At 42.2% G+C, this 26,197-nt stretch overlaps 1 protein-coding gene across 5 annotated transcripts in view; it reads left to right on the forward strand.

Moving 5' to 3' along the window:
• acsbg2 (acyl-CoA synthetase bubblegum family member 2) overlaps nucleotides 1–25,240 on the forward strand; it is a 75,634-nt gene extending 50,394 nt beyond the window's left edge. For 4 of the 5 annotated variants that reach the window (XM_069927916.1, XM_069927917.1, XM_069927920.1 and 1 more), the window contains 8 exons: nucleotides 558–707; nucleotides 2,819–2,995; nucleotides 9,759–9,940; nucleotides 11,980–12,213; nucleotides 15,064–15,281; nucleotides 18,276–18,415; nucleotides 20,970–21,216; nucleotides 22,469–25,240. In XM_069927916.1, coding sequence (XP_069784017.1) covers nucleotides 558–707; nucleotides 2,819–2,995; nucleotides 9,759–9,940; nucleotides 11,980–12,213; nucleotides 15,064–15,281; nucleotides 18,276–18,415; nucleotides 20,970–21,216; nucleotides 22,469–22,587 — 1,467 coding nt within the window. In that variant the 3' untranslated portion in view covers nucleotides 22,588–25,240. The remainder of the gene's footprint in view (nucleotides 1–557; nucleotides 708–2,818; nucleotides 2,996–9,758; nucleotides 9,941–11,979; nucleotides 12,214–15,063; nucleotides 15,282–18,275; nucleotides 18,416–20,969; nucleotides 21,217–22,468) is intronic. The other variant, XM_069927919.1, reaches the window with a different exon arrangement.
• The last annotated feature ends 957 nt before the right edge of the window (nucleotides 25,241–26,197 follow it).

The following is a 26,197-nucleotide window of genomic DNA, read 5'->3' on the forward strand; positions in this document are numbered from 1 at the left end:
TCCTGAATGGCCGTACCCGAGAGAAGCTTCTCGTAAGAGACTTTGCCCAATCCATTGTTAGAGGAAAAAATGTGGGCAGCAAGTTCAGTATAAAAGTGGAATTCCAGTGAGGAAAATGCTGAATGCACTGAGAAAGCCAAAGGATGCCAAAATAGCACTGGCCAGGTGATTTCAAAGAGGAATATTTAAGTATGGTTATGAATGGTTGGATTCTTGCCGCTATCTTTAGGAAGCATCTGTAAAAGATGGGTGAAAATCACCAAGAACTGTCAATGCTGATCCCTGAGTAAACTCAGTGAATCAGGCAGCATCCACTGTGAAAAATGATCAATCGAAGCTCCTTTGTCAAGACTGAGGATTGGAAAACCGATAACACAGTGTTAAACTCTGTAGAGAAGAAAGGAAATGTTGTTGACGGGTTATTGTGAGGGGCGGTGAACTGTCTGGGTAGAAGCAGCAGAGTGAGAAGGAGGTGGTTCAGGACTGGATCTGTGTGATTGTAATTGTATTTGAATTTTAGAAATCTCTCTTGTGCATTATTTTTGCATCTTACAAAGTGGTCAGACTTCATGCAGCTTGGGAAGGATGTGCCCGATTCACAACTGGACGAGATCATCGCCTCTCAAAAACCCAATCAATGTTGTACCCTCATCTATACTTCAGGGACGACTGGAAACCCAAAAGGGGTCATGTTGAGCCATGATAATGTAAGTGTTGTTCTAAATATTTTAAATTTGCACATGTACAGCACGGTAAACAGGTCCTTGGCCCACAAGGCCATGCCGCCCAATCACACTCAATTGACCTACTACCCCTGGTACTTTTATTTTTTGAACAGTGGGAGGAAACCGGAGCTCCCAAGGAAAACCCAAGCAGGCACGGGATTCGAACCCTGGACCAGATCACGAACTGTAATGGTGTGGCACTAACCACTACACCAACGTGCTGCCAACCATTCTGTTAAAGCAATGTGCAGTCATTAAATTTAATTTGGATTTACAGCTATGTAACCTTTTAAAATGTGTGTGGCGAGTCTCTGTGATTTGAATCAAATTAAGGGCCTGATCAGGAGGGTAAATCTGACATGAGATGTGGGTGCATGTTCTGTGAGCGCGTGTGTGTGGTGTGCGTGTACAGGCACTGCCGACTGCACCTGCCACCCTGTGAACCAGGTGCTGAGAGTACGTCTGGCAGCAGTCACCCCAACACGTGCCCAGCACAAGCAGCTGAAATCTAAATGGATTCCCAACATGCCTGTGGTTCAGACTCCTCAGATTCTGTGCAACCGAGTGACTGATCACTCCCTACGCGTCAGTGTCGGTTGAGGAAGTGAGCAATACAACAAGTGCCAATACTGCAAGCAGCGAGGCGTTGAAAGGACTCAGCAGGTCAGGAAGCGTGCCTGAGCAACAGGCAAAGCAGCTTGCTGACTCAAGGCAGTTCAGTTTCTTGAATGGATAAGCTACACTTGTAAACTCAAATCATTTGAGCAGAAAGGTTTTGCTCTTTGTTTGAACTTTTAATAATTAAAAAAAAAAATATTTTGACATGCAGCACGGGAATAGACCATTTCAACCCATGAGCCTATGGCGCCCAATTAACCTAAACCCCCGTTACTTTGGGAGGAAACCAGAACCCCTGGGGACAACCACTCAGACACTGAAAGAACATTCAAACTCCTCACGGACAGCGCCGGATTTGAAGCCCCCGGTCCATGCTGCCCAAAACCTTGGTTTTGTCATATCGGTTGGTGTACACTAAATAGGGCTGTAACATTTGTCTTGATGAAGTGCTGAATCATCACTCTTAAGTGGTTGCTGTAGTGCCAATAGAATATGACTCACTCTGATGCAGGAAGGGATGTTTAATCACTGTTCCTGAGTCAAAATCTTGTTTCCTCTGACTTCACAAAATTGCATGATATAGAAAATGGGAATAGGCCACTTGACCCCCTACAGCATCTCGATAATTCCACAAGATTGCACTCTCTCTCTGTTCTTTCTCTGGAAACTGTTGAGGACTCTCTTGAATTTTGAATGGCTATGCTGTGACTGAGTGTATCAAAGGCAGGGTGCTGGCTTGGTGTGAGGGGCTGACTTTGATGCGTGATAGTGAGTAGGTCCCTCTAAGCTGAGACCTGGAGGGGGCGGGGGGTGGTGGTTTGGGCTGAACCTTGACTGGTGACTGCGATGGCAACCTCAGTCTTGTTCAGCTCACAAGCTCAAAGACCAGCACCCCATCACGGACAGAAACCTGAGCTGGGGAAGACTGAAGCGTGGCTTTTATTTTATTTGTTCACTTTTTAGAATTTGACTGTCCCTTGCAAGGCCAGCACTTAATCTACTTGCCCCTAGTGAGCCATCTTTCTTGATCCACTGCATCCCATTGTACCTTTGGGGGTGGGGTTTCAGTATTTACTCCCAGCAGTAGCAGAGGACTGGCAGTGTATTCTCGGTTCAGGATGGGAAGCTGCAGATTGTGGTGTCCCCGTGCATCCTTGCTTTGGGAGGTGCTGTCAGACTGCATTGCAACTTGTAGATGGGCCGACTGCAGCCACCGTTCCAGGTGGTTGTTGGATACTGGCCAAGCGAATTGGAGCTCTGTACATTCAACCAAATAGAGGGAATTCCTTCACATCCCTAACTTGTTACTAGCGCTGGGGTGTCAGGAGGTGAGTTAACGCAGCATTTCAAGGAAGTGGGTCATGACCACCTTCTCCAAGGCAGTTTGAGAGGGTGGTATGTGCCAGCTTCGCCAGCAATGGCCCAATCCCATAAAATTCATTATTTTTTAAAAATATATATATTTTCATCAACAGTTAACCTGGACTGCCAGTACAGCAGGACATGTGGTGAATCTTCAACCAGCCACTGCGAATCAGGAATCCATTATTAGCTATCTTCCACTGAGTCATATTGCCGCACAAATGATTGATATCTGGCTCTCCATGAAATTTGGAGGAACCACCTATTTTGCACAACCTGATGCATTGAAGGTAATAAAAAGCTCTGAGTGAGACACGTGTTTATGGTAACTTGTGTTTCAGTGCATGTTGCTTTGGAGGCTGATGACCATTAAGGGGATGGGCTGAATTGGAGTTGAATTGTTTATTGTCATCTGCACTGAGGTATAATGAAGAGATTTGCTTTGCATGCTATCCAGCCAAGTCAACTTCTACAGGTGGTAGTGTAAGAAGGAAAAACTGTGTTACCATAAAACAAAGTGCAGGGTCACATTAGTGCAGGGTCACATTAGTGCGGGCTCACATTAGTGCGGGCTCACAAATTTTGGGAGGGGCATTGTACAGTCTTGGGCTCCATGTAGTTGAGTGCAGTTTCTAGTTGGTGTACTGCATGCTTGAAAGTCCAGACTTGAAGTTCTTGGTATTTGAAGAATTCCGTGAGATTGCAGATATGGCGACTTTTTTTTAACCATTTCTGTTTCAATCTGGGTAAAGGTTTAAGAATTGTTTGGAAGTTTGATGCAGGTAACAACTAATGGTCAGACACAGGATCAGACTGAATGTAGCAGAGAATGAATGGCAAGGAATACCTCCAATACCCTCCCCCCCCCCCCCCCCCAACTCCTTTAGGATGAGAAAAAAGAAGAGTAAAAAGTCCATAGTTAGGGTGAGATACGTCCCTGATGATGCTCTCCGCCTGGCCCAGTCAGCATTCCTGATAGATGTTCACAATGGTGGGCCGATTATCCTCTGGGCAGTTTTTACCACCTCCTGAAGTGCTTTATGGTCCAATACGAGACAATTGCTGCAGGTAAATATGACCTCAAAGGTACAGCGGTAAAAAACCATCAAAAACCTGGGACAAAGGTAAACTTCCTTCATGCTTTGCAGGAAATAAAGGCGTTGTTGCACTTTTTTGATCAGGATGGAGGAGTTCAGGGAACAGTTGAGATAACTGGAAATGTGGACACCAAAAAATTTGAAGCGTATTACATGTTCCATTGATATAAATAGAGGCATGAATGTGGCTTCTAGCATGCCTGTCCACAATGATCTCCTTGGTCTTCTGAGTGTTGAGTGCCAAGTTGGAGTTGGCACACCACACAGCCAGGTGCTGGACCTCATCCCTATAGGCCATCTCATCATCTCCTCTCATTAGGCTGACCACTGTGGTGTCATCTGCGAACTTGATTATGGAATTAAAACCATTTACAGGAACGCAGTCATAAAGGGAGTACAGGAGAGGGCTTAGCACACAGCCCCGGGGCACGACAGTGTTCAAGGTGAGAATGGAAGACAAGAGATTGACTGACTTAACAGATTGGGGTCCAAGGTCCAATTGCAGAGGATGAGCTGATACCAAGCTGGCGAAGTTAGGTGATGAATTTGGAGGGCATCATGGTACTGAATGCCGAACTAAAGTGAATGAACAGCATATAAATTTTGGTTATATTTCATCTATGTATCAAATATTACAGGATGGTATGGATAAAAAGGGTTGGGATAGGTCTAAACATAAATGGGAAGCGGACATTGGTTTTATTTTTTCCCGAGGATGATTGGTTAGATATTTGTTATGAGAGTGTAACTAGACTGATAAATGCACGTTATGCAATGATTAATTATAATTTTTTACATCAATTATACTTAACACCTGAAAAATTAAAAAAGTATGGTTTTCATGAATCAGATTTGTGTTTTAGATGTCGTAATTTTGTTGGAACTTTTTTTCATGCTGTTTGGTTATGTTTCCATATACAATCTTTTTGAAAGAAAATTCAATTGTTTTTAGAATACCTGTATAAGATTAAAATAGTCTTAGATCCGACAGTGTTTTTATTGGGTAGTTTTCAACCTTTGAAAAGTTTGGGATTAGATAAGTTTCAACTTGCTTTTGTATATTTAGCTTTATCTGTAGCGAAAAAATATATTGCTAGTACGTGGAAAGATACCAATATGATTGATATTAATAGATGGCATAATGAGATGAAATATTGTTTAATAATGGAAAAAATTACATGTTTCGCGTGATAATTATAGTTTTTTAATTAATGTGGCTGTTATATTGAGAATATTTATATTTCAATTTAAATTGATTAGATCTTAATATGTATGCTTAATTTCTTTAAAATATTTTTTCTTAGGAGAGTTGGCTGAAGGGGGGGGGTTCTTTTTTCTTTTTTTTTCTCTATATATGAAAAATAACATTCATGTCTAGGGTTAATTGATGTATATGTTATGTACTAATTGTTTTTTGAACGACAAATAAAGTTTAAAAAAAACAGCATTCTGACATAAGAGTTGGAACTGTCCAAGTGGGTCAGTGCAGAGTGAAGTGCTGTGGAAATGGCATCCTCAGTCGACCTGTCGATACAGTAGGCAAATTGATGAGAGTCCAGGGTGATAGAGCCATTCTCTCAAACCACTTTGAAATGAAGGGGGTGAGTGGAACTGGACTGAAGTCGTTTAGACTCATGGCAGTGGGACACTTTGGTGCTGGCACAATGGTGGAATCTTGGAAGTTCATTGGAACAACTGCCTGGGCCAGGGATAGATTGAAAATGTCCGTGAAGACCCCGGCCAATTGTTCTGCACAGGCTCCTAAGTACACAGCCAGATATACATCCAAACCAGCTTCATTCCTACTCAGGATGGCCCAAACATCAGAGATGGAAAGTGAGAGAGGCAGTTCATCAGGTGGAAGATCCACTTTGAAGGTGACCTCCTTGTTCTCTTATTCAAAGCGAGTGTAAAAATAATTAAGCTCCTCAGATAGGGAGGCACAGCTGGACGGGGGCACAACACTAGGTGGTTTATAGTCTGTAATTATCTGCATGCCATGCCACATGCGTCGGGGGTCCAAGGAATTGAAATGCTCTTAATCTTTTGTTTGTATGTATGTTTAGCCTGAGAGATTCCCCTGGCTGAGCTGTAAGTCTGCCAGTCTCCAGATCTGAAAGTAAGTCCCTGTCTTTGAGCAGACGGTGACCCCACTGTTCATTCATGGTTTTTGATTACCAAAAAACCCTTTGCACAATCCAAGAACTTCACGTGCACTCATCCAATCCGATGTATTGCGCCAGAACTCGGGGCATAGTCCCCTCTACATTAGAATGCAGATTGACTGACTGTAGAGCAACTTCATTTGGTTCCACTGCAGTCACTTTCCTGTTGCATTAATTTTCCGATCCACTCCATCTGTGCTCTCCTGCTCTGTTCCAACAGGCCCAGTATGTGATAGTACAGATTCTATCACCAATGTGTATATGTACAGATTGGCTGAGAGTGTAGCCACACCTAGTGGCAGGTCTTAAAGGATTGCTCCTAGCCAGTCCAGGTCATTCTGGACTGGTCGACCTACTTGTGATATGCTCCATTCTTTTAGTTAATAAAAGCCTTGGTTTGGATCAACAAGTCTTTGGTTCTTTCGACGCGCTCTACAGTTCCAACAGGCCCAGTGTAAGCTTGAAAAACTACAGCTCAGTCTCCTGCTATGACATATTGTGGACTTGAATACAAACAAAAAAAAGCTTTATCTGAAACTGTATTCGGAACTGACTAGTTCTGCTGTAAGATTGTTCATCTATTAACCAGTAAACATATATATATACGCCAGGAACCCTGAACTCGCCCCTGCTGAAGGGCCACCCCTCCTCCACTCTCTGCAGATTAAAACTCTCCCAATTCTGCAGAAAGTCTGACATTATCTTTATTTCTTCTTTCATTGATGCTGCTTGGCTTTTATTAGCCGCATTTTTTTTGTTTTTATTTCAGATTTATTTTGCCTGTATTTTTTTAAATGTTTTGATCTGTTAAGTGCCTGTCATCCTGAGTTTAGTGTAGTAACTTGTTATTTCTTTTTGCAAAAAGCCTTGATTATCTTTATAATCAAGAATGATTACTGTGGCCATATATGATTATTTATTGGTGCAACTAGTTTTGATTTGGTGAATATCACACACACACACACACACACACACACACACACACACACACACACACACACACACACACACACACACACACACACACACACACACACACACACACACACACACACACACACCTACCTCCAACATAAGATCCTCCACCATTTTCACCTCCCACTATGTGATCCCACCACCAGACACCTCCCCTCTCTGCCTTCCGCACGGACTGCTCCCTTGTCCACTCCACCCTCCCCACTAATCGCCCCCTTGGCACCTACCCCTGTGACCGCAGGAGATGCTCCACTTTTGCCCCACCTTATTCCCCACCACCATTCGGGGGGGGTGGGGGGCCCAAACGGTCATTCCAAGTGAAGCAGCTCTTCACTTGTGAACCTGCACGGCTCATCTACTGCATCTGTTGCTCCCGTTGTGGTCTCCTCTACAGAGACTGGATGCAGACTAGGAGATTGCTTTGTCAACCATCTTGGCCCTGCCTGCCACAGTAGGATGGATCTTTCAGTTCCCCACCCCGTTTCCTTGCTGACGTGTCTGTCCATGGTCTCGTGCACTGACAGATGGAGACCAACTGCAAATTGGACCCTCCAAATGGTGGCATTAGCATTACTTTCCGTTAGACCCTACCATCTCCCACCTATCCCACCCCAACCCCATTATGTCTCTTGCCTTCTGACTCTCCTCTGGCATGGTTTAAGATTGAAGGGGGAAAATTATAAGAGGAACGTGAGGGGAAATTTCTTTACGCAAAGGGTGGTGGGGATGTGGAATGAGCTTCCGGCAGACGTAGTTGAGGCGGGATCATTGGTTACATTTAAGGAAAGACTGGATAGTTACATGGAGAGGAGAGGACTGGAGGGGTATGGACCGGGTGCTGATCAGTGGGACTAGGAGGGTGGGGATTTGTTACGGCATGGACTAGTAGGGACGAACTGGCCTGTTCTGTGCTGTAAGTGGTTATCTGGTTAATGTTTGAGGTTTAATCACGTGGACAGATGTGACTCATGATTTGGCGCTGCATGCCTCAAAAAAAATTGCATTTGAGACGTAGAATTTTTAACAGAAGAGGGCAAGAAGCGAGTGAACCGTATAAGTAGTGCAGAAATTGAGTGTGAAAATCTGCCCACGTTTATGAATTTTTTGAAGAAGTCCTGTTTATATAGGTATGTTCTATGGCAGAAAACGCGATGGCTCAACTTAATGCAATTAGAGAGTCAGTGGAACAGAATACAAATGCAGTGCGTAAACCCAATCATGCCTCTAGGGGTGAGTGAAATAAAGCTTTGACCCAAGATTAAAGAAATTCCCAAGGACTTGGGAGTGTTTTATTGTGGGAGGAAAGGTGGCTGTACTCCTGTGCAGTGTGTTACATAAAGCTGTCTGCAAAATGCTCGTCTCCCTTAAGTTAGCTGATTTTAAAAAAAATTAGTTTAAGTAAAGGTAAGTTTCTCTTTGGAACGAATCTCAATCCACACTTATTAGTGAGAAATTGTGCACAGCTGTTGGTCAATTTCAGCTGGAGTCTCTCTGCTTTTCTTTTACAATTGTTACAGTGTCATTTATCAATCTGCTCATTTGATGGTGATAATTCATATTATGGGCCAAGTGTGGTATTCTGGCAATCCAACTACATCTTTACAGCTTGATCTTTTTTAATATTAATATGAAAATGGTCCCTTTCCATCTCTCTAACCCTATCTTTCCCCTCCCCCCCAACCCCCTTCTCCGAGACCACTCTAATTCCACCCCATGTTGATGGTTCCTGCTGTTTCATTCATCAGGGCAAAAGACCCTGGGGATTCTGGTGGGAAATGTCACTCAGCCGTCTACATCTACTAAAGATTCAAAAGGCTGTATTGATACGAGAGCAAGTGGATAAGTACAGGGACACATTCCTTTATCCAGACATCTAAAATCCGGAAAGCTCCAAAAACCGGCATTTTTTTTTTCCTGGTGCTGGTACAGCGGAAGGAGAGAGAGAGAGGTGGACAGAGGGAGAGAGATGGCAGTGTGACTTGGGTAGGTGAGGGGGAGAGAGATGGCAGCGCGACTCGGGAGGGAGAGAGAGATGGCAGCACGACTCGGTTGGGCGGGTGGGGGAGAGACGACAACGCGATTCAAGCGGGAAGAGGAAGAGAGATGGCAGCACGACTCGGGAGGGCGGGGGAAGGAGAGAGGTGGCAGCAAGACTAGGTTGGGCAGGGGGAGAGACAGCAGCGCAAAACTCGGGTGGGTGAGGGAGAGAGAGATGCCAGCGCGACTCGGGAGGGCGGGAGGGCGACTCGGGCAGGGGAAAAGAGAGGGGCAGTAGCACGACTAGGTTGGACAGGGGGAGAGGAACGGCAGCGCAACTCAGGTGGGGGGAGAGGGACGGCAGCGCAACTCGGGCAGGGGGAGAGGGACGGCTTAAATCTGAGGCAGCTGACTTTTCTGAAATCTGGAAAAATCCAAAATTTGGAACACGCTGTTCCCCATGGGTTCTGGATAAAGGATTGTGTTCTTGTACTTATAAATTTTAAAAAGCAAGGAAAAAGGAAGGGATGAGGTTCACACAGCGATCTCTTACAAAATCTGGGCAAGATGGTCCTCCAGTGGGTTCACAAATCTAATGATAAAGTTCAGAATATTAATGAGTGAACTCAACTGTCTGTGATGCTTAAAGTTGCCACACCATACATGCTTATAATTTTTAAAATATTTAACAATCATTAAAATGTAGCACTGATAGTAATTACATGATTCAAGGGACCTTAATAGTTTTAATAATTTGACAATATTTTTTCTGAATGCATGTTGTCTCATTATAGAAAGGGGGAAGCCCAAAGAATTAAATTGTTTGCTCTATATATCAGGGCTCTTTGGTGAACACCATGAGAGAGGTGCGTCCGACAGCATTTATGGGCGTTCCTCGTGTATGGGAAAAGATGCAAGAGAAACTGAAGACAGTGAGCGCAAAATCTTCGACGTTCAAGAGAAAAGTGTCATTCTGGGCCAAAGATGTGGGTTTGAAAACCAACCTTAATCGCATGAATGGGTATGTCTGGGATTGGAGCATTCTAAATGTACTGTGGTCTAGTCTTGTAGTCTCTAATCACATAAAACTGGTCTGGTTTAACTAATTTGTTTCACTTCATTAGAACATCGCAAATAAGAGTGGTCGGACAAGTAAAATGCTGTGAACTTTGTTATTTTTGTTTCTTGTAATTAAAAAGAATTATTGGAATTTTTTCTTTTCTGTAATACACTATATATTGGAATTGTAAGGTATGACTGTTTTTGCATTTTTTGGTTCAATTGAACATGCCTGCATTGATGTCTCACAAGTTCACCAGATATAGAAGCAGAACTAGGCCCATTGAGTCTGGTCTGCCAATGTAATCATCAACTGATCCATCCTCCCACTCCCCCCAAGCTTTCTCCCCATAACCCTTGATGCCCTGACTAATCAAATACCTCTCAATGTCTGACTCAAACACACCCAGCGACCTTGCTTCCACAGCAGCAAGTTCCACAGACTCACAACCTTTTGGCTAAAGAAAATTTTTCCGCATCTGTTTTAAATTAATCCTTTTATCCTGAAGTCGTGGCCTCTAGAATCCACTACCACGGGGAACTTCCTTGCCACATCCTCTCTGTCCGGGTCTTTCATCTGCAAGTATTTATCAGTCAAACGAATTACTGAATGTGTTGTGCCAAGCAGCCATGAACAGGAATGGAACATAAATCATTTTCTTGTATTTTCTAGTCTAGAAATCTAAATTATTTAATAATTTTGCTACACTCTACAGGGCAGTCACCTGAGTAATTAGTGTCACAAAACATTAATTACTTACAGTCACTTACAGGTCCATCAGGTTATTCCTCATAATGGGAGGCTCCTCAATATTGCCTTAAGCAGTGGTTGCTCAGACGTTGCTGGCGTGGGACACAAAAAAACAAATTGGAAGAAACACTAAGTGTGGATGAAATGAGCTGAAAGTGTTCATAGTCACCAAACTAATCCAAAATTCAAATTATTGTCAGGTAATAAAGGCAGAGCATTTGCTGTAAGGCAGACAGATTCGCCATTGGCAGAAATTGCCTGGTGCCTCTTGCAGACAGAGAAAGAGATCACAAGATAAAGGAACAGGAGTAGGCCATTCAGTCCATTGAGTCTGCTCTGCAACACCACCCTGAGCTAAACCATTCTTGCATCTAGTTCCAATTTCTGGCCTTTTCCCCATATCCCTTGATACCCTGACTAATTAGATACCTATCAATCTCTTCCTTAAACTCCCCCAGTGATCGGGCCTCCACGGTTGTATGTGGCAATGAATTCCACGACCCTCTGGCTAAAGAAATTTTTCCTCCTCTCTGTTTTAAATGGGTACCTTCTAAGACTGTGCCCTCAAAAGAGAGTCCCCTCAGATTCACCGAGTGTCCGTGGGCTCACCTCCAGCACTGCTGCAGTCCCTGCAGCCCCACAGAATCCAGTCCAAACCATCAGCAGCCCGAGCTCTAGATCTGAACCTCCGACACGGTCAGGAACCCTTCAGCGCCCTCTGCGTCCTCTTGCATCTCAGTTCCGGTCCTTGATCCAATCTCCGGCAGTCCTCAGCCAGGTGCGAATCCCTCGACCGCAGTCGCCAACAGCCCAGAGCTGCATGGGTTCCTCGCCTCCAGTCATTAATAGCCTATCCATTTCTTCAACCGCAGAACATCTCGCAGGTCCTCGTCATGCCCAGTTCTGAGAGTTGAACAAATGGTGGTACTGATTAAATGGGGGTTTGTACTCACTCTAATAAATTCCAGGATCATTCTGAGCCTTTCATCCAGCCTGCAGGCAGGCTTTCTGCATGTTTTGCACTGGCTGGTGTTGCTGGGCATTGAGGGAGACAGGGTGCCAATGTCCCGAGCTCGGAGATGCAGGTCTAGTGAGCACAGTGAGCTCTAAACTCCATGATATTGGTTTCTGGGAGCCAAGGCAGTCCTTAAATATTGGTCCTCCTCTGCCACTGACAAACGGCAGGTGAAAACGTGAATCATTAATTTTTACATCATGACAGACACTCATTTGGTGAAATGTTTTTTCAGAAACCTATCAGCACCATGGAACTTCTGGCTGGCCAACAAGTTGGTCTTCAAAATGGTTCGGAATGCACTAGGATTGAATCGTTGCACGAGGTGTTACACTGGCGCAGCTCCAATAACCAGAGACACGCTGGAATTTTTCCTGAGCCTCAACATCCCCATATACGAGTTGTACGGAATGAGCGAGAGCTCAGGACCACACACCATCTCTGTACCCAGTTCCTTCAAAATTTCAAGGTATTATCGTGTCTTTCCAGTCTGCATTTAAGTTGCCAGTCGTAAAAGCTGTGCTTAGTTGTAACATTCTTCTGCTTTGTGTGATGTACAGTAAAAACCCTGGTATCCGGAATTTAAGCAACCAGTGAAACCCCTGGTATCCAGCAGCCTCAAGCAAATGGCAAAATAAATCAAGGAAAATAAATTTTAAAATTAAAATAAATAATATGTAAGTTTAAATTTTCTGTCCGAGATTTGCCAGAGGATAATATGTTGAAGTTGTGGCTACATGTTTTCTACAAGAAGCTGGAGATTTGATCGAGGTATTTAAAATTATGAGGGGGATAGACAGGGTAAATGTAGATAGGTTTTTACCAGAGGACGTGGATTAAGGGCGAAAGGGGAAAAATTTAGGGGGGATATAAAGGGGATCTTATTCACGCAGAGAGTGGTGGGAGTGTCGAACGAGCTGAAGTGGTGAATGCAGGCTCAAATTTAACATTTAAGTAGAATTTGAACAAGTGCATGGATGAAAGGGGTATGGATGGCTATGGACTGGGTGCACATCAATGGGACTAGGCAAAAAAAAATGGTTCGGCACATACTTAGAAGGGCCGAAAGGCCTGTTTCTGTGCTGTAATGTTCTATGGTTCTAAAGACAAATGTCACCCAGAATAAAGCATTTAGGTGCATCGTTGGCTTGAATTTTGGGGAAAGAATTAAATGGGCAGTGTCCACCAAATTCAGTTTCACCCTCTCCCAGGAGCAGGTGCTTCAGACTAAAGTAGAATCTCTGGGAAAAGCCAGAATTCTCACTCAGCGCTAGTAAAAGTAAACATTCTCTGAAGAAACACACAAACCTTTGGTGAAGTTTGGAGCAAATATTCAGCCAGTGGAATCCCTTGGTCGTGCTTTGCTCGTAGCAGCTGTTTGAATAAAATGCTGTCGCCATGATGAAATGCTGGTTGATGCCACTCGCCGGTGGGGAGACTCTCTTCAAGTGTCTACTTATCCCTGCTTAGTAAGGGTTGTCCCAGTTGGATACTTTATTTTGGGGGAGGGAGACATTATCTATAATGTTGTTGTTCATCTTTTGGGCGGCTCCATGGAGGGGGAGGAACCTGCAGATTCAGTGACGGATAAATGTTTTCATAGAATGTGACTGGAAATAAAGTAAAATTCTTTAAGGTTTTTATATTCATGCAAGTGAAGTTTATTCAGTGTAAGTACAGTGTAGTATTTTTGTCTTTTAAACTTTACTTTTATTAGTTAGGTATTGTAAGAGTCTCAAGCAACTGGAAAATACACTTATCTGACGTCTACCAATTCCCATAGGTGCCAGATACCAAGGATTTCACTGGATTTCAATAGAAGTTTCTCCTGTATACTTTGGTTTCCCCCTGACAAACTGAGTGATGGGTAAAAATACCAAAATGCTGGAGGAACCCAGTCGCACTGAGTGATGGGTGCCCAACCAAGTCGGTTGATTTTAGCCAGGGCGGGATTCTCAGTTTATGTTATGAGCCCAGAGGACCCCAAAACCCAACAGGAATAGATATTCACCAAATGGTCACTTAAACAAAAGTTGCTTTTAATTATCTTTAAACATGAAAACAGAATCATACTTTAACTTATCACTATTAACTAACCTAACTTAACTCCCTTCTAATTCTAAGCGCACGTGTATGTAATGTGTGTGTAAGTTTAGAAAAATTCTTTGATTCACAGCCCAATCTCATTTCTCATTCCTCCAAGTTTACTGGTTGCAGGCAATTCTTATACTGTGCATAGAATTGAACATTTATGAAGTTCACCAGGCTTTGGTGCTTGAAGGTTATTGTCAGTTTTGAGAGAAAGATTTGTTTCTCGTTGGACACCCACAACTGATTTAATCAGTTTCAATCAGTCACTTCAATGTCTTGCTGAAGAAACTTGCCCCCTCAGGGTTTTCCAGATGATAGCCTCTTTCTTTCAGGTCACCACAGAGTCCTTTTTGTTTCTCATATTTCAAGTGAAACATTAGGTAGCCAGTCCTCTCCTCTTGTATAAACCACAAGGGCTTTGAACAGGCTGAACTAAGCACTCCCAACCGTCTTCAAAATGGGGTTTTTCCACAAGCTTATCAGCTTGTCCTGTTCCAGTCCCAGCTGCTGCTGCTGAACTGTAGAACTGCCAAACTGATCTCTCTCTTTCTGTTTGACACCCTCTCTGCTTGCAAAAAAAAACCCCACATGACCCTCTTAGAACAGCAAGCAGTACTCTGAACCTACTCCTCCGAGTTCTTTCATCTGTTGCTTTACAAAACAACATTCCATTAGTGAAGTCTCTTGGGCACTCTCCAAAGTTTTTGCAAAGGAGCTGCTCTGTCTGTTTTGAGCAGAACTCCAACATTTTAAATGAGATGCTCTGAAGTGTTTGCATGTGACCTACACAAACTGCCACACTTTATCTCCCAAAATCCTATCTATATACCTATATACAATACAAACACAACATATTTCCATCACAGTTAATAAAGCTAAACTCTTGCTTCAGAGTATTTTTGCTTGAATTGTGTTAGGAGAATTTTGACATTATCAGATTCCAACACAAGTCACCATCTGCAAAAGATGCAACATTAAATTCGGAGGTGACAGTTTCCCTTTAAACAAAGCCACCAAAAAAATTTTTCCCTTCACTAATCCCATTTACTTTAAATCCCTTCATATTCAACAGGAATATTCTCAGCTTCCTTGGGGATAGAGAATACCTTGTGTTGCACCCAACCCCTGCATCTGTAGGCCTCCTCTCTCCAGTACATCCATCCACTTGGAACAGCCTGATGCACTGTTTGCGTTTGCTTTTCACTGTTGACCATCTGATGTCTTCCAGCTGCGGAAAGGTGATGCCAGGCTGCCAAACAAAAATCTTCAGCCCTGATGTGGACGGCTGTGGCGAGATCTGCTTTTGGGGTCGGCATCTGTTCATGGGGTACCTGAACATGGAGGATAAGACACGGGAAGCAATTGATGAAGATGGTTGGCTGCACTCAGGAGACCTGGGGAAACATGACGAGAAAGGTTTCCTTTATATCACAGGAAGAATTAAAGGTAGCTCTTTGTGTTTCTATGCGTATTTTATCATGACTAAGAATCCCTGAGTGTGTTGTGCCAAGCAGCCATGAACGGCAATGGAACAGAAATCATTTTCTTGTATTTTCTAGTCTAGAAATCTAAATTATTTAATGATGTTGCTGCTCCCGACAGTGCAGTCACCTGAGTAATTAGTGTCACAAAAAGAGAACTGATCAGGCCCCTGCAGTCACTTACAGGTCCATCAGGTTATTCCTCATTATTGGAGGAACCTCAATATTGCCTTAAGCAGTGTTTGCTCAGACGTAGGTCACAAAAAAAACAAGTTGGGAGAAATATCCAGTGTGGATGAAATGAGCTGAGAAGTGTTCAGTCACCAAAGTAATCCATTTTGAAAATCCAAGGTACAAATTATTGTCAAGTAATAAAGACAGTGCAATATTACACAGAACTTGTTTTTGTCTGCTCTAAAGCAGACAGATTTGCCATTGGCAGAAATTGCCTGAAGCACCTCCTACAGACATTAACCATGTAACAATTACAGCACGGAAACAGGCCATCACAGCCTTCCTTGTCCGTGCCAAAACACTTATGGAAACATTCTCTGAAGAAACACACAAACCTTTGGTGAAGTTGGAAGCAAATATTCAGCCAGTGGAATCCTAGTCCCACTGACCTGCATTTTGCCCATAACCCCTCCATACCTTTTACCTATATACCTATCCAAATTTTTGACCCCACTCTCTGAGTAAAGAAGATTCCTGTTGTGTTGCACCTAAACTTTTGCCCCTAACTCACAGCTCGTGTTCTTTTGTTTGAATTTCCCCCCCCCCATCCTAAATGGAAAAAGCTTATCCACATCTACTCTATCTACCCTCCTCAAAATTTTAAAGACCTCTATCAAATCTCCCCCTCAACCTTCTATGCTCCAAGGAATAAAGACCTAACTTGTTTAACCTTTCTCTATAACTTGGGTGCCGAAACCCAGGTGTCATTCTGGTCAATCTTCTCTGTTCTCTCCCTATTTTGTTTACATTCTCCCTATAATTTAGTGACCTGAACTGAACACAATATTCCAAATTTGGCTTCACCAAGGCCGTGTACAATTTTAACATTACCTCCCAACTCTTCTACTTTATGCTCTGATTTATAAAGGCCAGCATTCCAAAGGCCTTCTTCGTAACCCTATTCACCTTCAGAGAACTGTGGACCATTATTCCTAGATCTCTCTGTTCAATTGCATTCTTTAACGCCCTACCATTCACCATGTATCTCCTATTTTGATTAGTCCTACCAAAATGTAGCACCTCACATTTGTCAGGATTAAACTCCCATTTGCCAACTTTCTGCCCACTCTTCTTACTTGACCAAATCTCTACAACGCCACCTATCTGCATGCTTACTAATGCAATTTACCACCCCACGATCTAGATCATTAATGTATATTACAGCAACAGGGGACCCAGTACAGATCCTTGTACTCCACTGGCCACTGGCCTCCAACCCGGCAAACAGTTATCCACCACCACTCTCTGGCATCTCCCATCCAGCCACTGTTGAATCCATTTTACTACTTCCATATTCACACCTGACGATTGAATAGTAGGCAACTATTGTACCTTAGAAGCCAGGGATTTGGCATCCTTTAGCTGTAGGTCCTGACCTGGTCAGTTGGTGCCCAAGGGAATGTGTACATGTCTAGTAGGTTTGATTGGAACTGCTGACTGTCAAGATGCATTAGTCATTTTTTAATTCCACAATTCTCAATCCATGGAGAACATTCTGGCTGGTTGTATCACTGTGTGGTACGAAATTGCCATTGCTCAGGACATGAAAAAAATCTCCAGAGGGTTGTTAACTTGGCCTGCGTCATTATGGGCACCACTCTTCACTCTATCGAGGACGCCTACAAGAGGCGGTGTCTTAAGAAAGCAACCTCTATCCTCAAAGACCTACACCACCCAGGCCATGCCCTCTTCACTCTGCTCCCATCAGGGGAAAAAGGTACAGGAGGAACCTGAAGGCAAGCTCTCAGTGGCACAAAGACAGCTTCTTCCCCTCTGTCATCAGATTCCTGAATGAATAATGAACCACAGACACCGCCTCACTTTGTCTTTTTCTTGCATTATTTTTATTTATTTTGTAAGGTGGTTTATATAAATGTTTGCACTGGGAAGTGATGCTGCAACTGTTTAAGGTGTTGGTGAGTCCAGGTTTGGAGTATTGTGTTCAGTTTTGGTCTCCAAATTATAGGAAGGATATAGATGAGGTGGAGAGGGTGCAGAGAAGATTTACCAGGATGTTGCCTGGCTTAAAATGCCTAGAGTACAGAGAAAGATTGAAGAGGTTAGGACTTTATTCATTGGAACGTACACGGTTGAGAGGGGATTTGATAGAGGTGTTTAAAATTATAAAGGGAATAGATAGACTAGATGCAAGTAGACTCTTCCCCCTGAGAGCAGGGGAGGTTGAAACAAGAGGACACGAGTTGAGGGGAAGGGGGCAAAATTTTAGGAGAAACATCAGAGGATGCTTCTTCACTCAGAGAGTGGTGTCTGAATGGAATAATCTTCTGGAGGAAATAGTTGAGGCAGAGTCTGTTCTTTCATTTAAGAGGAGGCTGGATATATACATGGATAAGAGGGGGTTGGAGGGTTATGGGCGGAGAATAGGCGGGGGGATCTAATGGAGTTGTTTGAGTGAACCGGCGTGGACTTGAAGGGCCGAGATGGCCTGTTTCCATGCCATAAACTGTTCTATTGTTATTTGGTGATGCTGCCACAAAACAATAAATTTCTGATTAGGATTAATAACAAATTCAACGGTCCTAGCAGAGTGGAACAAATGGTTTGTTTTTGTGCTCTATGCACTACAAATAGCAATGCTCTATTACAACAGTTCAAAAGTGCTTTGAGATAGACCAGAGTAGTTAAAGTTGTGTACATTCCAATCCGTCTTCACCATCTGCGGAATTCACTCTTCCTTGTTAATTAGTGGTGTTATCTGTGACAGAGTTGATCATTACTGCTGGTGGCGAAAACATACCACCTGTTCCAATCGAGGATGCTGTGAAGGAGCACGTGCCGATTATCAGCAATGCCATGCTGATAGGAGACAAACGCAAGTTTCTGTCCATGTTATTGACCCTGAAGGTATTTGATTATTTTCTCAATTTTAATAGCAGCTCCAGAGTTATGTTCAATAAGTAATTTTGCACAGAATTTCTCCCAACATGAGAGAATGGGCATCAGACGGGGAGAAATGGTCATGTTTATTTCATTTTCCAGTGACTTTCTCCCATTTTCACTTTAGGCACAGGAAAGTCCACTGATGTATTTTAACTATAAAAAATCTATGGGAGTCTGACTTAAATGATGGCCTTGCTGATTTATTGCAAACCCCATTGTTTATTACATCGCATCCAGACCAGTGGATTGTAAATACTCCTGCTAGTTCTGTATTATGCTAATCACTGATATTTAGACTTCTGCAAAGTGATTTTTCGTGTCTTTAGGATTCTTCTTTGTTTTCTTAATTAGTCAGGCCAAGACTCTAGGAAGGATAATGATCACTGAAAAGCATGTCTTTTTAAGAGTATTTTCATTGTCTGAGGAATTCTGGATACTCTGCAATAACAACATAAGTTGTCTCTTGATGAGCGCATTCAGATGAGCGACACGGTGCAAGCAGGCCAGAAAACGAAACGTACCAAGGTCCAGAGAGTTGGTGCTCAGTGAACAAAGCAAGAGTACAAACTCCATTCCTGAGAATATGCTTAACAATTAGACAAGAGCATCAGAAAGAAATTTGACAGTAGAATCAACGTTGCTTCAACTCTTTCAGAATGAGTCTGAATCTTCCAGTCTTCCTGAGAAATCTGCATAGTTGATTCATCAATGGCTGCTGTTTTGACCAAATGAAATGAGTTAATCACTTGCATGGGTTTTGTTCAGAATGACTGAGTTGATGACAAGATAGTTAAAGCAGCTCCTTATTGATCAATTTCTTTAGTTGGGGTACTGGTGTGTGACATTGGCTTAGAGCAGTGGTTTTTCCCTAAGCTATAGGTGCTCTGTGCTAGGTAAGGGATTATGTAAGGTGGTATGTGAGTGGGAAGAAAGTTTGAAAATCTCTGGAGTTTGGAATTATAATGATAGCAAAACTGTCATTAGAACCATAGAATGCTACAGCACTGAAAACAGGCCATTTGGCCCTTCTAGTCTGTGCCAACCACTATTTCTCTAGTCTCACTGACCTGCCATAACCCATCCATGTATCTATCCAATCTATTTTTAAAGCTCAAGATCAACCTCGCATTCACCACATAGATGGCAGCCCATTCCACATTCCCACCACTCTTGAGTGAACTTCCCCTAATGTTCCCTTTAAACCTTTCCCCTTTCAGCTTAAAACTACGATCCCATGTTTATCTTCCAAATCTAAGTGGAAAAAGCCTACTCCCATCCACTCTGACTAATACCTCCGATAATCTTGTAAACGGATCAAATCTTCCCTCATCCAAGGAATAAAGTCCTAATCTGTGTAATCTTTCTCTGTAACTCAACTCCTGAAGGTCCAGCAACATCCTATTTCCTATCCAGCCGATAGCTATATCTTGACTGTAAACCTATGTAGCTTCCATTGGAAATCCAACTGGTGCTGTTAATATTTCCTTTGTTCCACAGTGAAAGATGTTTTGTAGATTTCTTCAACAGACTCATTACATTTTAAAAAAAATTTAGACATGAAGCATGTTAACAGACCCCATGGGCCCATGAACCCATGCTGCCAATTACGTCCAATTAACCTCCAACCCCCGGTATCTTTTGAAGGGTGGGAGGAAACTGGAGACCCCAGGGAAAACCCACGCAGACTCAAGGAGAACGTATAAACTCCGTACAGACAGTGTGGATTCGAACCCCAGTCCCAATTACTAGTTCTGTAACAACTTAGCGCGAACTACACCAACTCTGCTTCCCCTAACCAGTTGATCTAAGGATCTTTGAAAATTCCAAACAAATCAGACTTTAAAATAAATACTTAAGATGTTATGCATTGTTGGAGTAAGAATTATTAACATATGTAATGACCTATCTAAATTGTATAGATTATTATTGCCTAGGATAAATATATGAAATCTATTGAAGAAGATGCTGATGGAGGACACATTATTTTAAGTCTTTTAAAATAAACTTTTATTTTTAATTCTTTAGCGCACCGATTAGACCTGGGTTCAAATCCGGTGCTGTCTATAAGGAGTTTATATATTCTCCTTTGTGACCTGTGTGTATTGCCTCTGGGTGCTCCGGTTTCCTCCCATGCTACAAAAAATGTACGGGGTTTGTCGGTTAATTGTTGTATTTGGGCGGCACAGGCTTGTGGGCCGGAAGGGCCTGTTACCGTGCTGCATTTCTAAAATATTTTTTTAAAAAAATAATGTGATTTCTTCCCCCTTGTCGAGAATATAGATTGTAACAATAAGATAGAGGAATGGAATTGGGTCCTTCAGCCCATTTTGTACACCCTGCCATTCTATCATGGCTAATTTACTATCCTTTTCAACCCCATTCTCCTGTCTTCTTCTCATAAAAGAAAATTTAACAGTGGGATTAAGTTGCAATTTTACTACCACCAATAAATCAAATGAGGATGTTTGTAATTTAACATCTGCGTGTGGAATAACAGTTGCTCTGTTTCTCACTCCAGTGTAATGTAAACAATGACACAGGAGAGCCAGAAGATGGCCTATCCGAAGAGGCACTTCGGTATTGCCAATCGATAGGTTGCAAAGCAACAACAGTGTCAGAAATCTACACCAGCAGGGATGCAACTGTGTTTGCTGCCATTCAGGAAGGTCTCAACCGTGTGAATGAAAAGGCTGCATCTAATGCTCAACGAATTCAGAAGTGGTGTCTTTTGGAAAAGGATTTCTCCATCCCAGGCGGGGAATTGGGTAAGAGATGCAAGTAGTCGTGTGATCTTTTCACCTCAAAACCTGTTTACTCAAAAGATTAGGCTGTGCATCTTTCTTGTGGGAATATGTGTACTAAGTTTCCTGTCCTCCACACTGGCACAGGAAACTGGAAGTAGGTTTCTCCTTTAAAATCCAAATGCAAAAATTCTGCAAATCTGAAATAAGAACAGGGTGCGGAGAATGCTTAATGGATCAGGCAGCCTATGTGGAGAGACTGCATAACAGAATGTTAACCTGCATCCTCTGGTATTTCTTATACTTTTTTATTTTCAAGATTGGGATGCAGGAAAGTTGCTCACTGGGAGCGAGGCTGAAGATGTCGTTTATGGTCTTAATTTTAAATCGTCAAGAGCAGGAAAAAGGCTATTCAGCCCATTGAGTCTGCCCTGCCATTCAATCATGAGTTGATCCATTTTCTCATTGCCCGGCCTTCACCCCCATAACCTTTGATGCCCTGGATAATCAAGAAACTATTAATCTCTGCCTTAAATATACCAAATGACCTAGCCATCAAAACCACCTGTGTCAACAAATTCCATAGATTCACCACCTTCTGGCTGAAGAAATTTTTCAGCATCTCTGTTCTAAGGCAACACCCTTCAATCCTGAAGTTGTGCCCTCTCCCACCATGGGACACAATCTGTCCACATCTACACTGTCCATGCCCTTAAAATCCAAAAAACTGCTTTTCAAGTCAGTCGTGAACATCCGATTATATAAATACAACCTGACAAAACAGTGTTCTCACTGTACAAATAAATCAGTAAATATTGTTTTGTAAATACGAGTCTCGGATGGTTAGTGTGAGCAGGTCCTTTGGCCGTTCAGCGTTCCCACTGCTGTTCCTCCGCCTGGCGGTGCTGGCTCTGATACTCCTGTATCTCTTTCCTGATGGAAGCAGTGAAAGGTGCTGTGTGCGGGGTGGAAGATGTCCTCAATGAATTTGAGTGCCTTCTTCAGACAACGGTCCCGGTAAATCACGGTCCTGGTAAATCACATCAACGGTGGTGGGGAGACTCCAATGATCCTTTCTGCCACTCTTGTGGTCCTGTGGATTGACCTCTGCAGCAACCGTACCACACTGTGATGCAGCTGGCCAGGACGCTCTCAATAGAGTTCCTGTGGAAGGTAGACATGATGGCGGCTTGCGCGCTTCAGTTTTCTCAGGAAGTGCAGTCCACTTTTGTACTACTTTTTGGTAACTTTGCCTTTTCTCCCCTTGCACTCGTAGGTCCAACAATGAAGCTGAAGCGACCTGTCGTCTTGAAGATGTACAGTGAACAAATTGATGACTTCTATAAGGATGCAATAACCCCAATCACTCCAGATAATCCACTTACAGTGAAGTAAAATCAAAGGTTACCACAGTGAAACACCAGCTCGAATTGTGCAGTTTTCTATTTTTAATTATTGCAAAATTAAGTTCACATTTTGCATATATTTACAAAGTTCATTTTATTTGAAGGAAATGCCAAAAATCATTTGTTTCTTAATGTTACTTCAATGAGAAAACTAATTGTAATGCATTTGAACTTTCAAGGGATTGGGTTGGAAACAAATGACTTGGGGACCATGAACTTGTGCAGTTATTGCTTGGCCTAGCCATCATTGCAGACATGCTGGCTTGTAAAATTCTATTACTTGTGTCTTAAACTGGAATAAATTTTAAGGGGAGGCAGTAAGCATTCCATTGATAACATTTTCTTCTGTGCCCCAAAGGACATTGCTAACAAATTCCACAGTGAATGGCAGATATTCCATTATACACTTTTACAGTCTCCAAAGAAATGTTTCGTTGTTTTAATTTTTGAAAACCATATTTCTGTAAAGAATATTATTTTGTTGTTTTTGTACAGCCTAAATTTGTCATACACTTTCTTTGTTTTGGCTATTTATTGTTCATAAAGTAAAATTGCCATGAAATATATTTTTGTGTTTAAAGGTGCATTTTGTAAAAAAAAATAGGTGTACAGCCCCAATGGAGAAACCAAATAGAAAAACAAGTTATTAATTTTTATACATGAGAAAGTGTATAAAATGGCAGTGCTTTAAGGAATGTAGAACTACCAAGCCACATACTGTCTGTCACAATACACAGCAGATTGTACACCTTCTGCCTCTTTGAAAGAGCAGTCTTTTGAGATCCATTCCCTTACCCGTGGTCCATTAGCTTTTTCAAATATTCCCTTTCATTTAAAAAAAAGTGCACCACAGAATCAATCCCACGACTAGCAACTCATTTTTTTTTGGGCAGCTAATAACTAATATCAGAGTGCCCTTAGTTCAAGCAAGTTTGAACATCAACTTTGTTTTGCCTCTATAACCCACCTGGAAATCTGCAAATGATCTCAGGTTTTTGGTTATAGTTCTTAATGTGCCTGTTCATCCCTAGGTGTGGAATTAAATTCATTGCCACGATTGAGTTTGTGCATCACCCACAAACTGCTGTAACCATTCATTTTTAAAATTAATTTATAATAAGGTGACGTGATCACTAACCTCACGTTTTACTGGAAATAACCGACAGTTGTATATGTACTATGTAACAACCCCCTGAACTGATTTCTTTTGCCTTTACCTCAATGGCTTGCTTTCCTTTCAGTTCCTGGATGTGACTACATACCAAATTATGCACTTCAGCCTTCGAAAAGTAATGGAGTGTATTCAGTTGTTGTGGAAGCTTCGAAAGGTTGACCTTGTAGATGTGTGGCACTTCATGGCCACACATGGAGCAGTCAGAACCCGCATGTGTGCGAGACATGGAGCTCTTGTATTTTCTGCCACAAAGCAATTTTATCACGATAAAATCAAATGTAAAAATTTTGACTCTGAACCACTTAGGATACAGTTTCTGACTGCTTGTTTGATTTTTGGCAACCCTATAGCAGGTTCCCCTTCACTCCCGAGAATTCTGTGGTTAATGACACATGTTGTTCAGAGGACGGCACCGCTTCCAGGTGGTGCGTCATTTCCAGAAGCCGGCGTACACGTCTCCGGAAGTGGGTGTTTCCCTGCACGCAGTGCGAGGAATTCAAACAGTCAATTTACTAGTTCACCCTTGCACCATGTAGACGTCTCTCGATTCCTCAGTGCTGCCGTAGCAGAAGCTACAACCCAATGTAATGGGTACCTACAGAGGCAAATTTGATAAATCCATTTAAAGTGGGACTTCATCGGTGATTAAACAGACAAGGTGATAGGAGGCAATGAGATGAGAGCAGGTTTTAGTTGAATAGCTAACATTATCTGTAGTGGAGTCTGGGTTGTAATCACTAGCAAAACATCAGAAGTGCCTCAAAACATTGCTGGGACTCAAATTTTCAAAGTATTATTGCAACACTACGAACTTTTTACAAACTAAGACGTACATTAGTTAATTTTTAAAGAGTGAAGGAGCAGAGATGTTAACGAGGAAAAAAATGACATTTTAAATGATGTTTACATCTGACTAATTTAATCATTCTTTGGCAGCTACTTCATGACATGTATTTAAAACACGACAGCCCAATGAGCCCAGTTTTGTTTAACGTCTTAGGAAATGTTTACTCAATCATTTTCATAATTGTTTTTCTTATTGAGTTGTTGAATGAACACAGCATCCTGTTTCCCAAATGACAGGAAAATAACACACAGGTTATTTGTTTTCATCATCTACATCCGTCATTTATAGAATGTATGCATTCAAAAATCCAACTGTGTTTGGAAACTGCCCAGTACACTCTCAGTGTGCCACTTTAAGGAAAAGCCCAGATCTATCTTGGCTATATTTTTCAACCAATCACTTCATGTGAAAGAATGTCACATGAAGTACAATTTATTGCTATTTTTCATGAACATTAACTACATCTAGACTGTATTCAGTGTAAATATGGGTATTGTATTATTGGAGTATATTGCTGCAGCAAATTGTAAATTTTGCATGGACCTGTACAATACAGTTTGAACATTTGTGTGCTTCATGGCACCATGTATGGAATGTGCTGCAAATAAAGTTGTAAAATTAGTGGCTTTCCAGGAGATAATATTGGTAGCAGATAGTGTGTTTTGCCTGGAAGAAAATTTGAAATGATTTCCTACTGTACAACTTTTAAAAGACAGAACAAAACTGCTCTTACCATTTACATTGAACAGATCACAAACCTGTCAAAGCTTTTCATTCCCAACTTGGTAAAGTCTTTGTGACATGGTGTTCAAAATGCCTTCCCGTGCCCTATTTTGTGCTTTTATTCTGTTGTAAATGTAAAAAGAACCATAAAACAGTGCAAGATGGAAAATAGGCTCCTCAGTCTGTTCCGAACCATTATTCTGTATTAGTCCTCCATACCTCTTCCATCCAAATTTTCTTAAATGTTAAAATTAAGCCCACATTCACCAGTTCAGCTGCAGCTCGTTCTGTACTCCCACCACTCTGCGAAGAAATTCCCCCTAAATGTCTCTTTTTTCACCTCTGGTTTGTACATCACCTAACTTCAATGGAAAAGGTTATTTGCAATTACTCTATAACCATCATAATTTTTTTATACATATATCAAATCTCCCCTATTCTTCTACAATCCAGGGAATAAAGGCCTAACCTGTTTAACCTTTCCCAGTAACTCAGTTCAAGTCCCGGCAGCTTCTCTGCACTCTTAACTTATTGATATCGTTCCTGTCATTAGGTGACCAAAACTGCACACAATACTCCAAATATGGCCTCACCCATGTTTTGTACAACTTTACTGTAAAATCATGGGGTGGCGAAGTAGTCAGTGCAACGCTATTACAGCAGGAGTTCAAATCCTGCACTGCCCTTTGTACTGCGTGGGGTTTCGATCTAATTGGTGGCAGGGGCTTTTGGGCTGAAAGAGCCTGTTACCATGATGTATGTCTAAATTTTTTTTAAAGTGTAAATGTCCCATCTCCTATACTTAATATTTGATTTATGAGGGCCAATGTGCTAAAAGCTCTCTGTGATGCCCCT

Source organism: Narcine bancroftii, chromosome 3 (assembly GCF_036971445.1).
Source record: "Narcine bancroftii isolate sNarBan1 chromosome 3, sNarBan1.hap1, whole genome shotgun sequence".
In the NCBI taxonomy this organism is placed as follows: Eukaryota; Metazoa; Chordata; class Chondrichthyes; order Torpediniformes; family Narcinidae; genus Narcine; species Narcine bancroftii.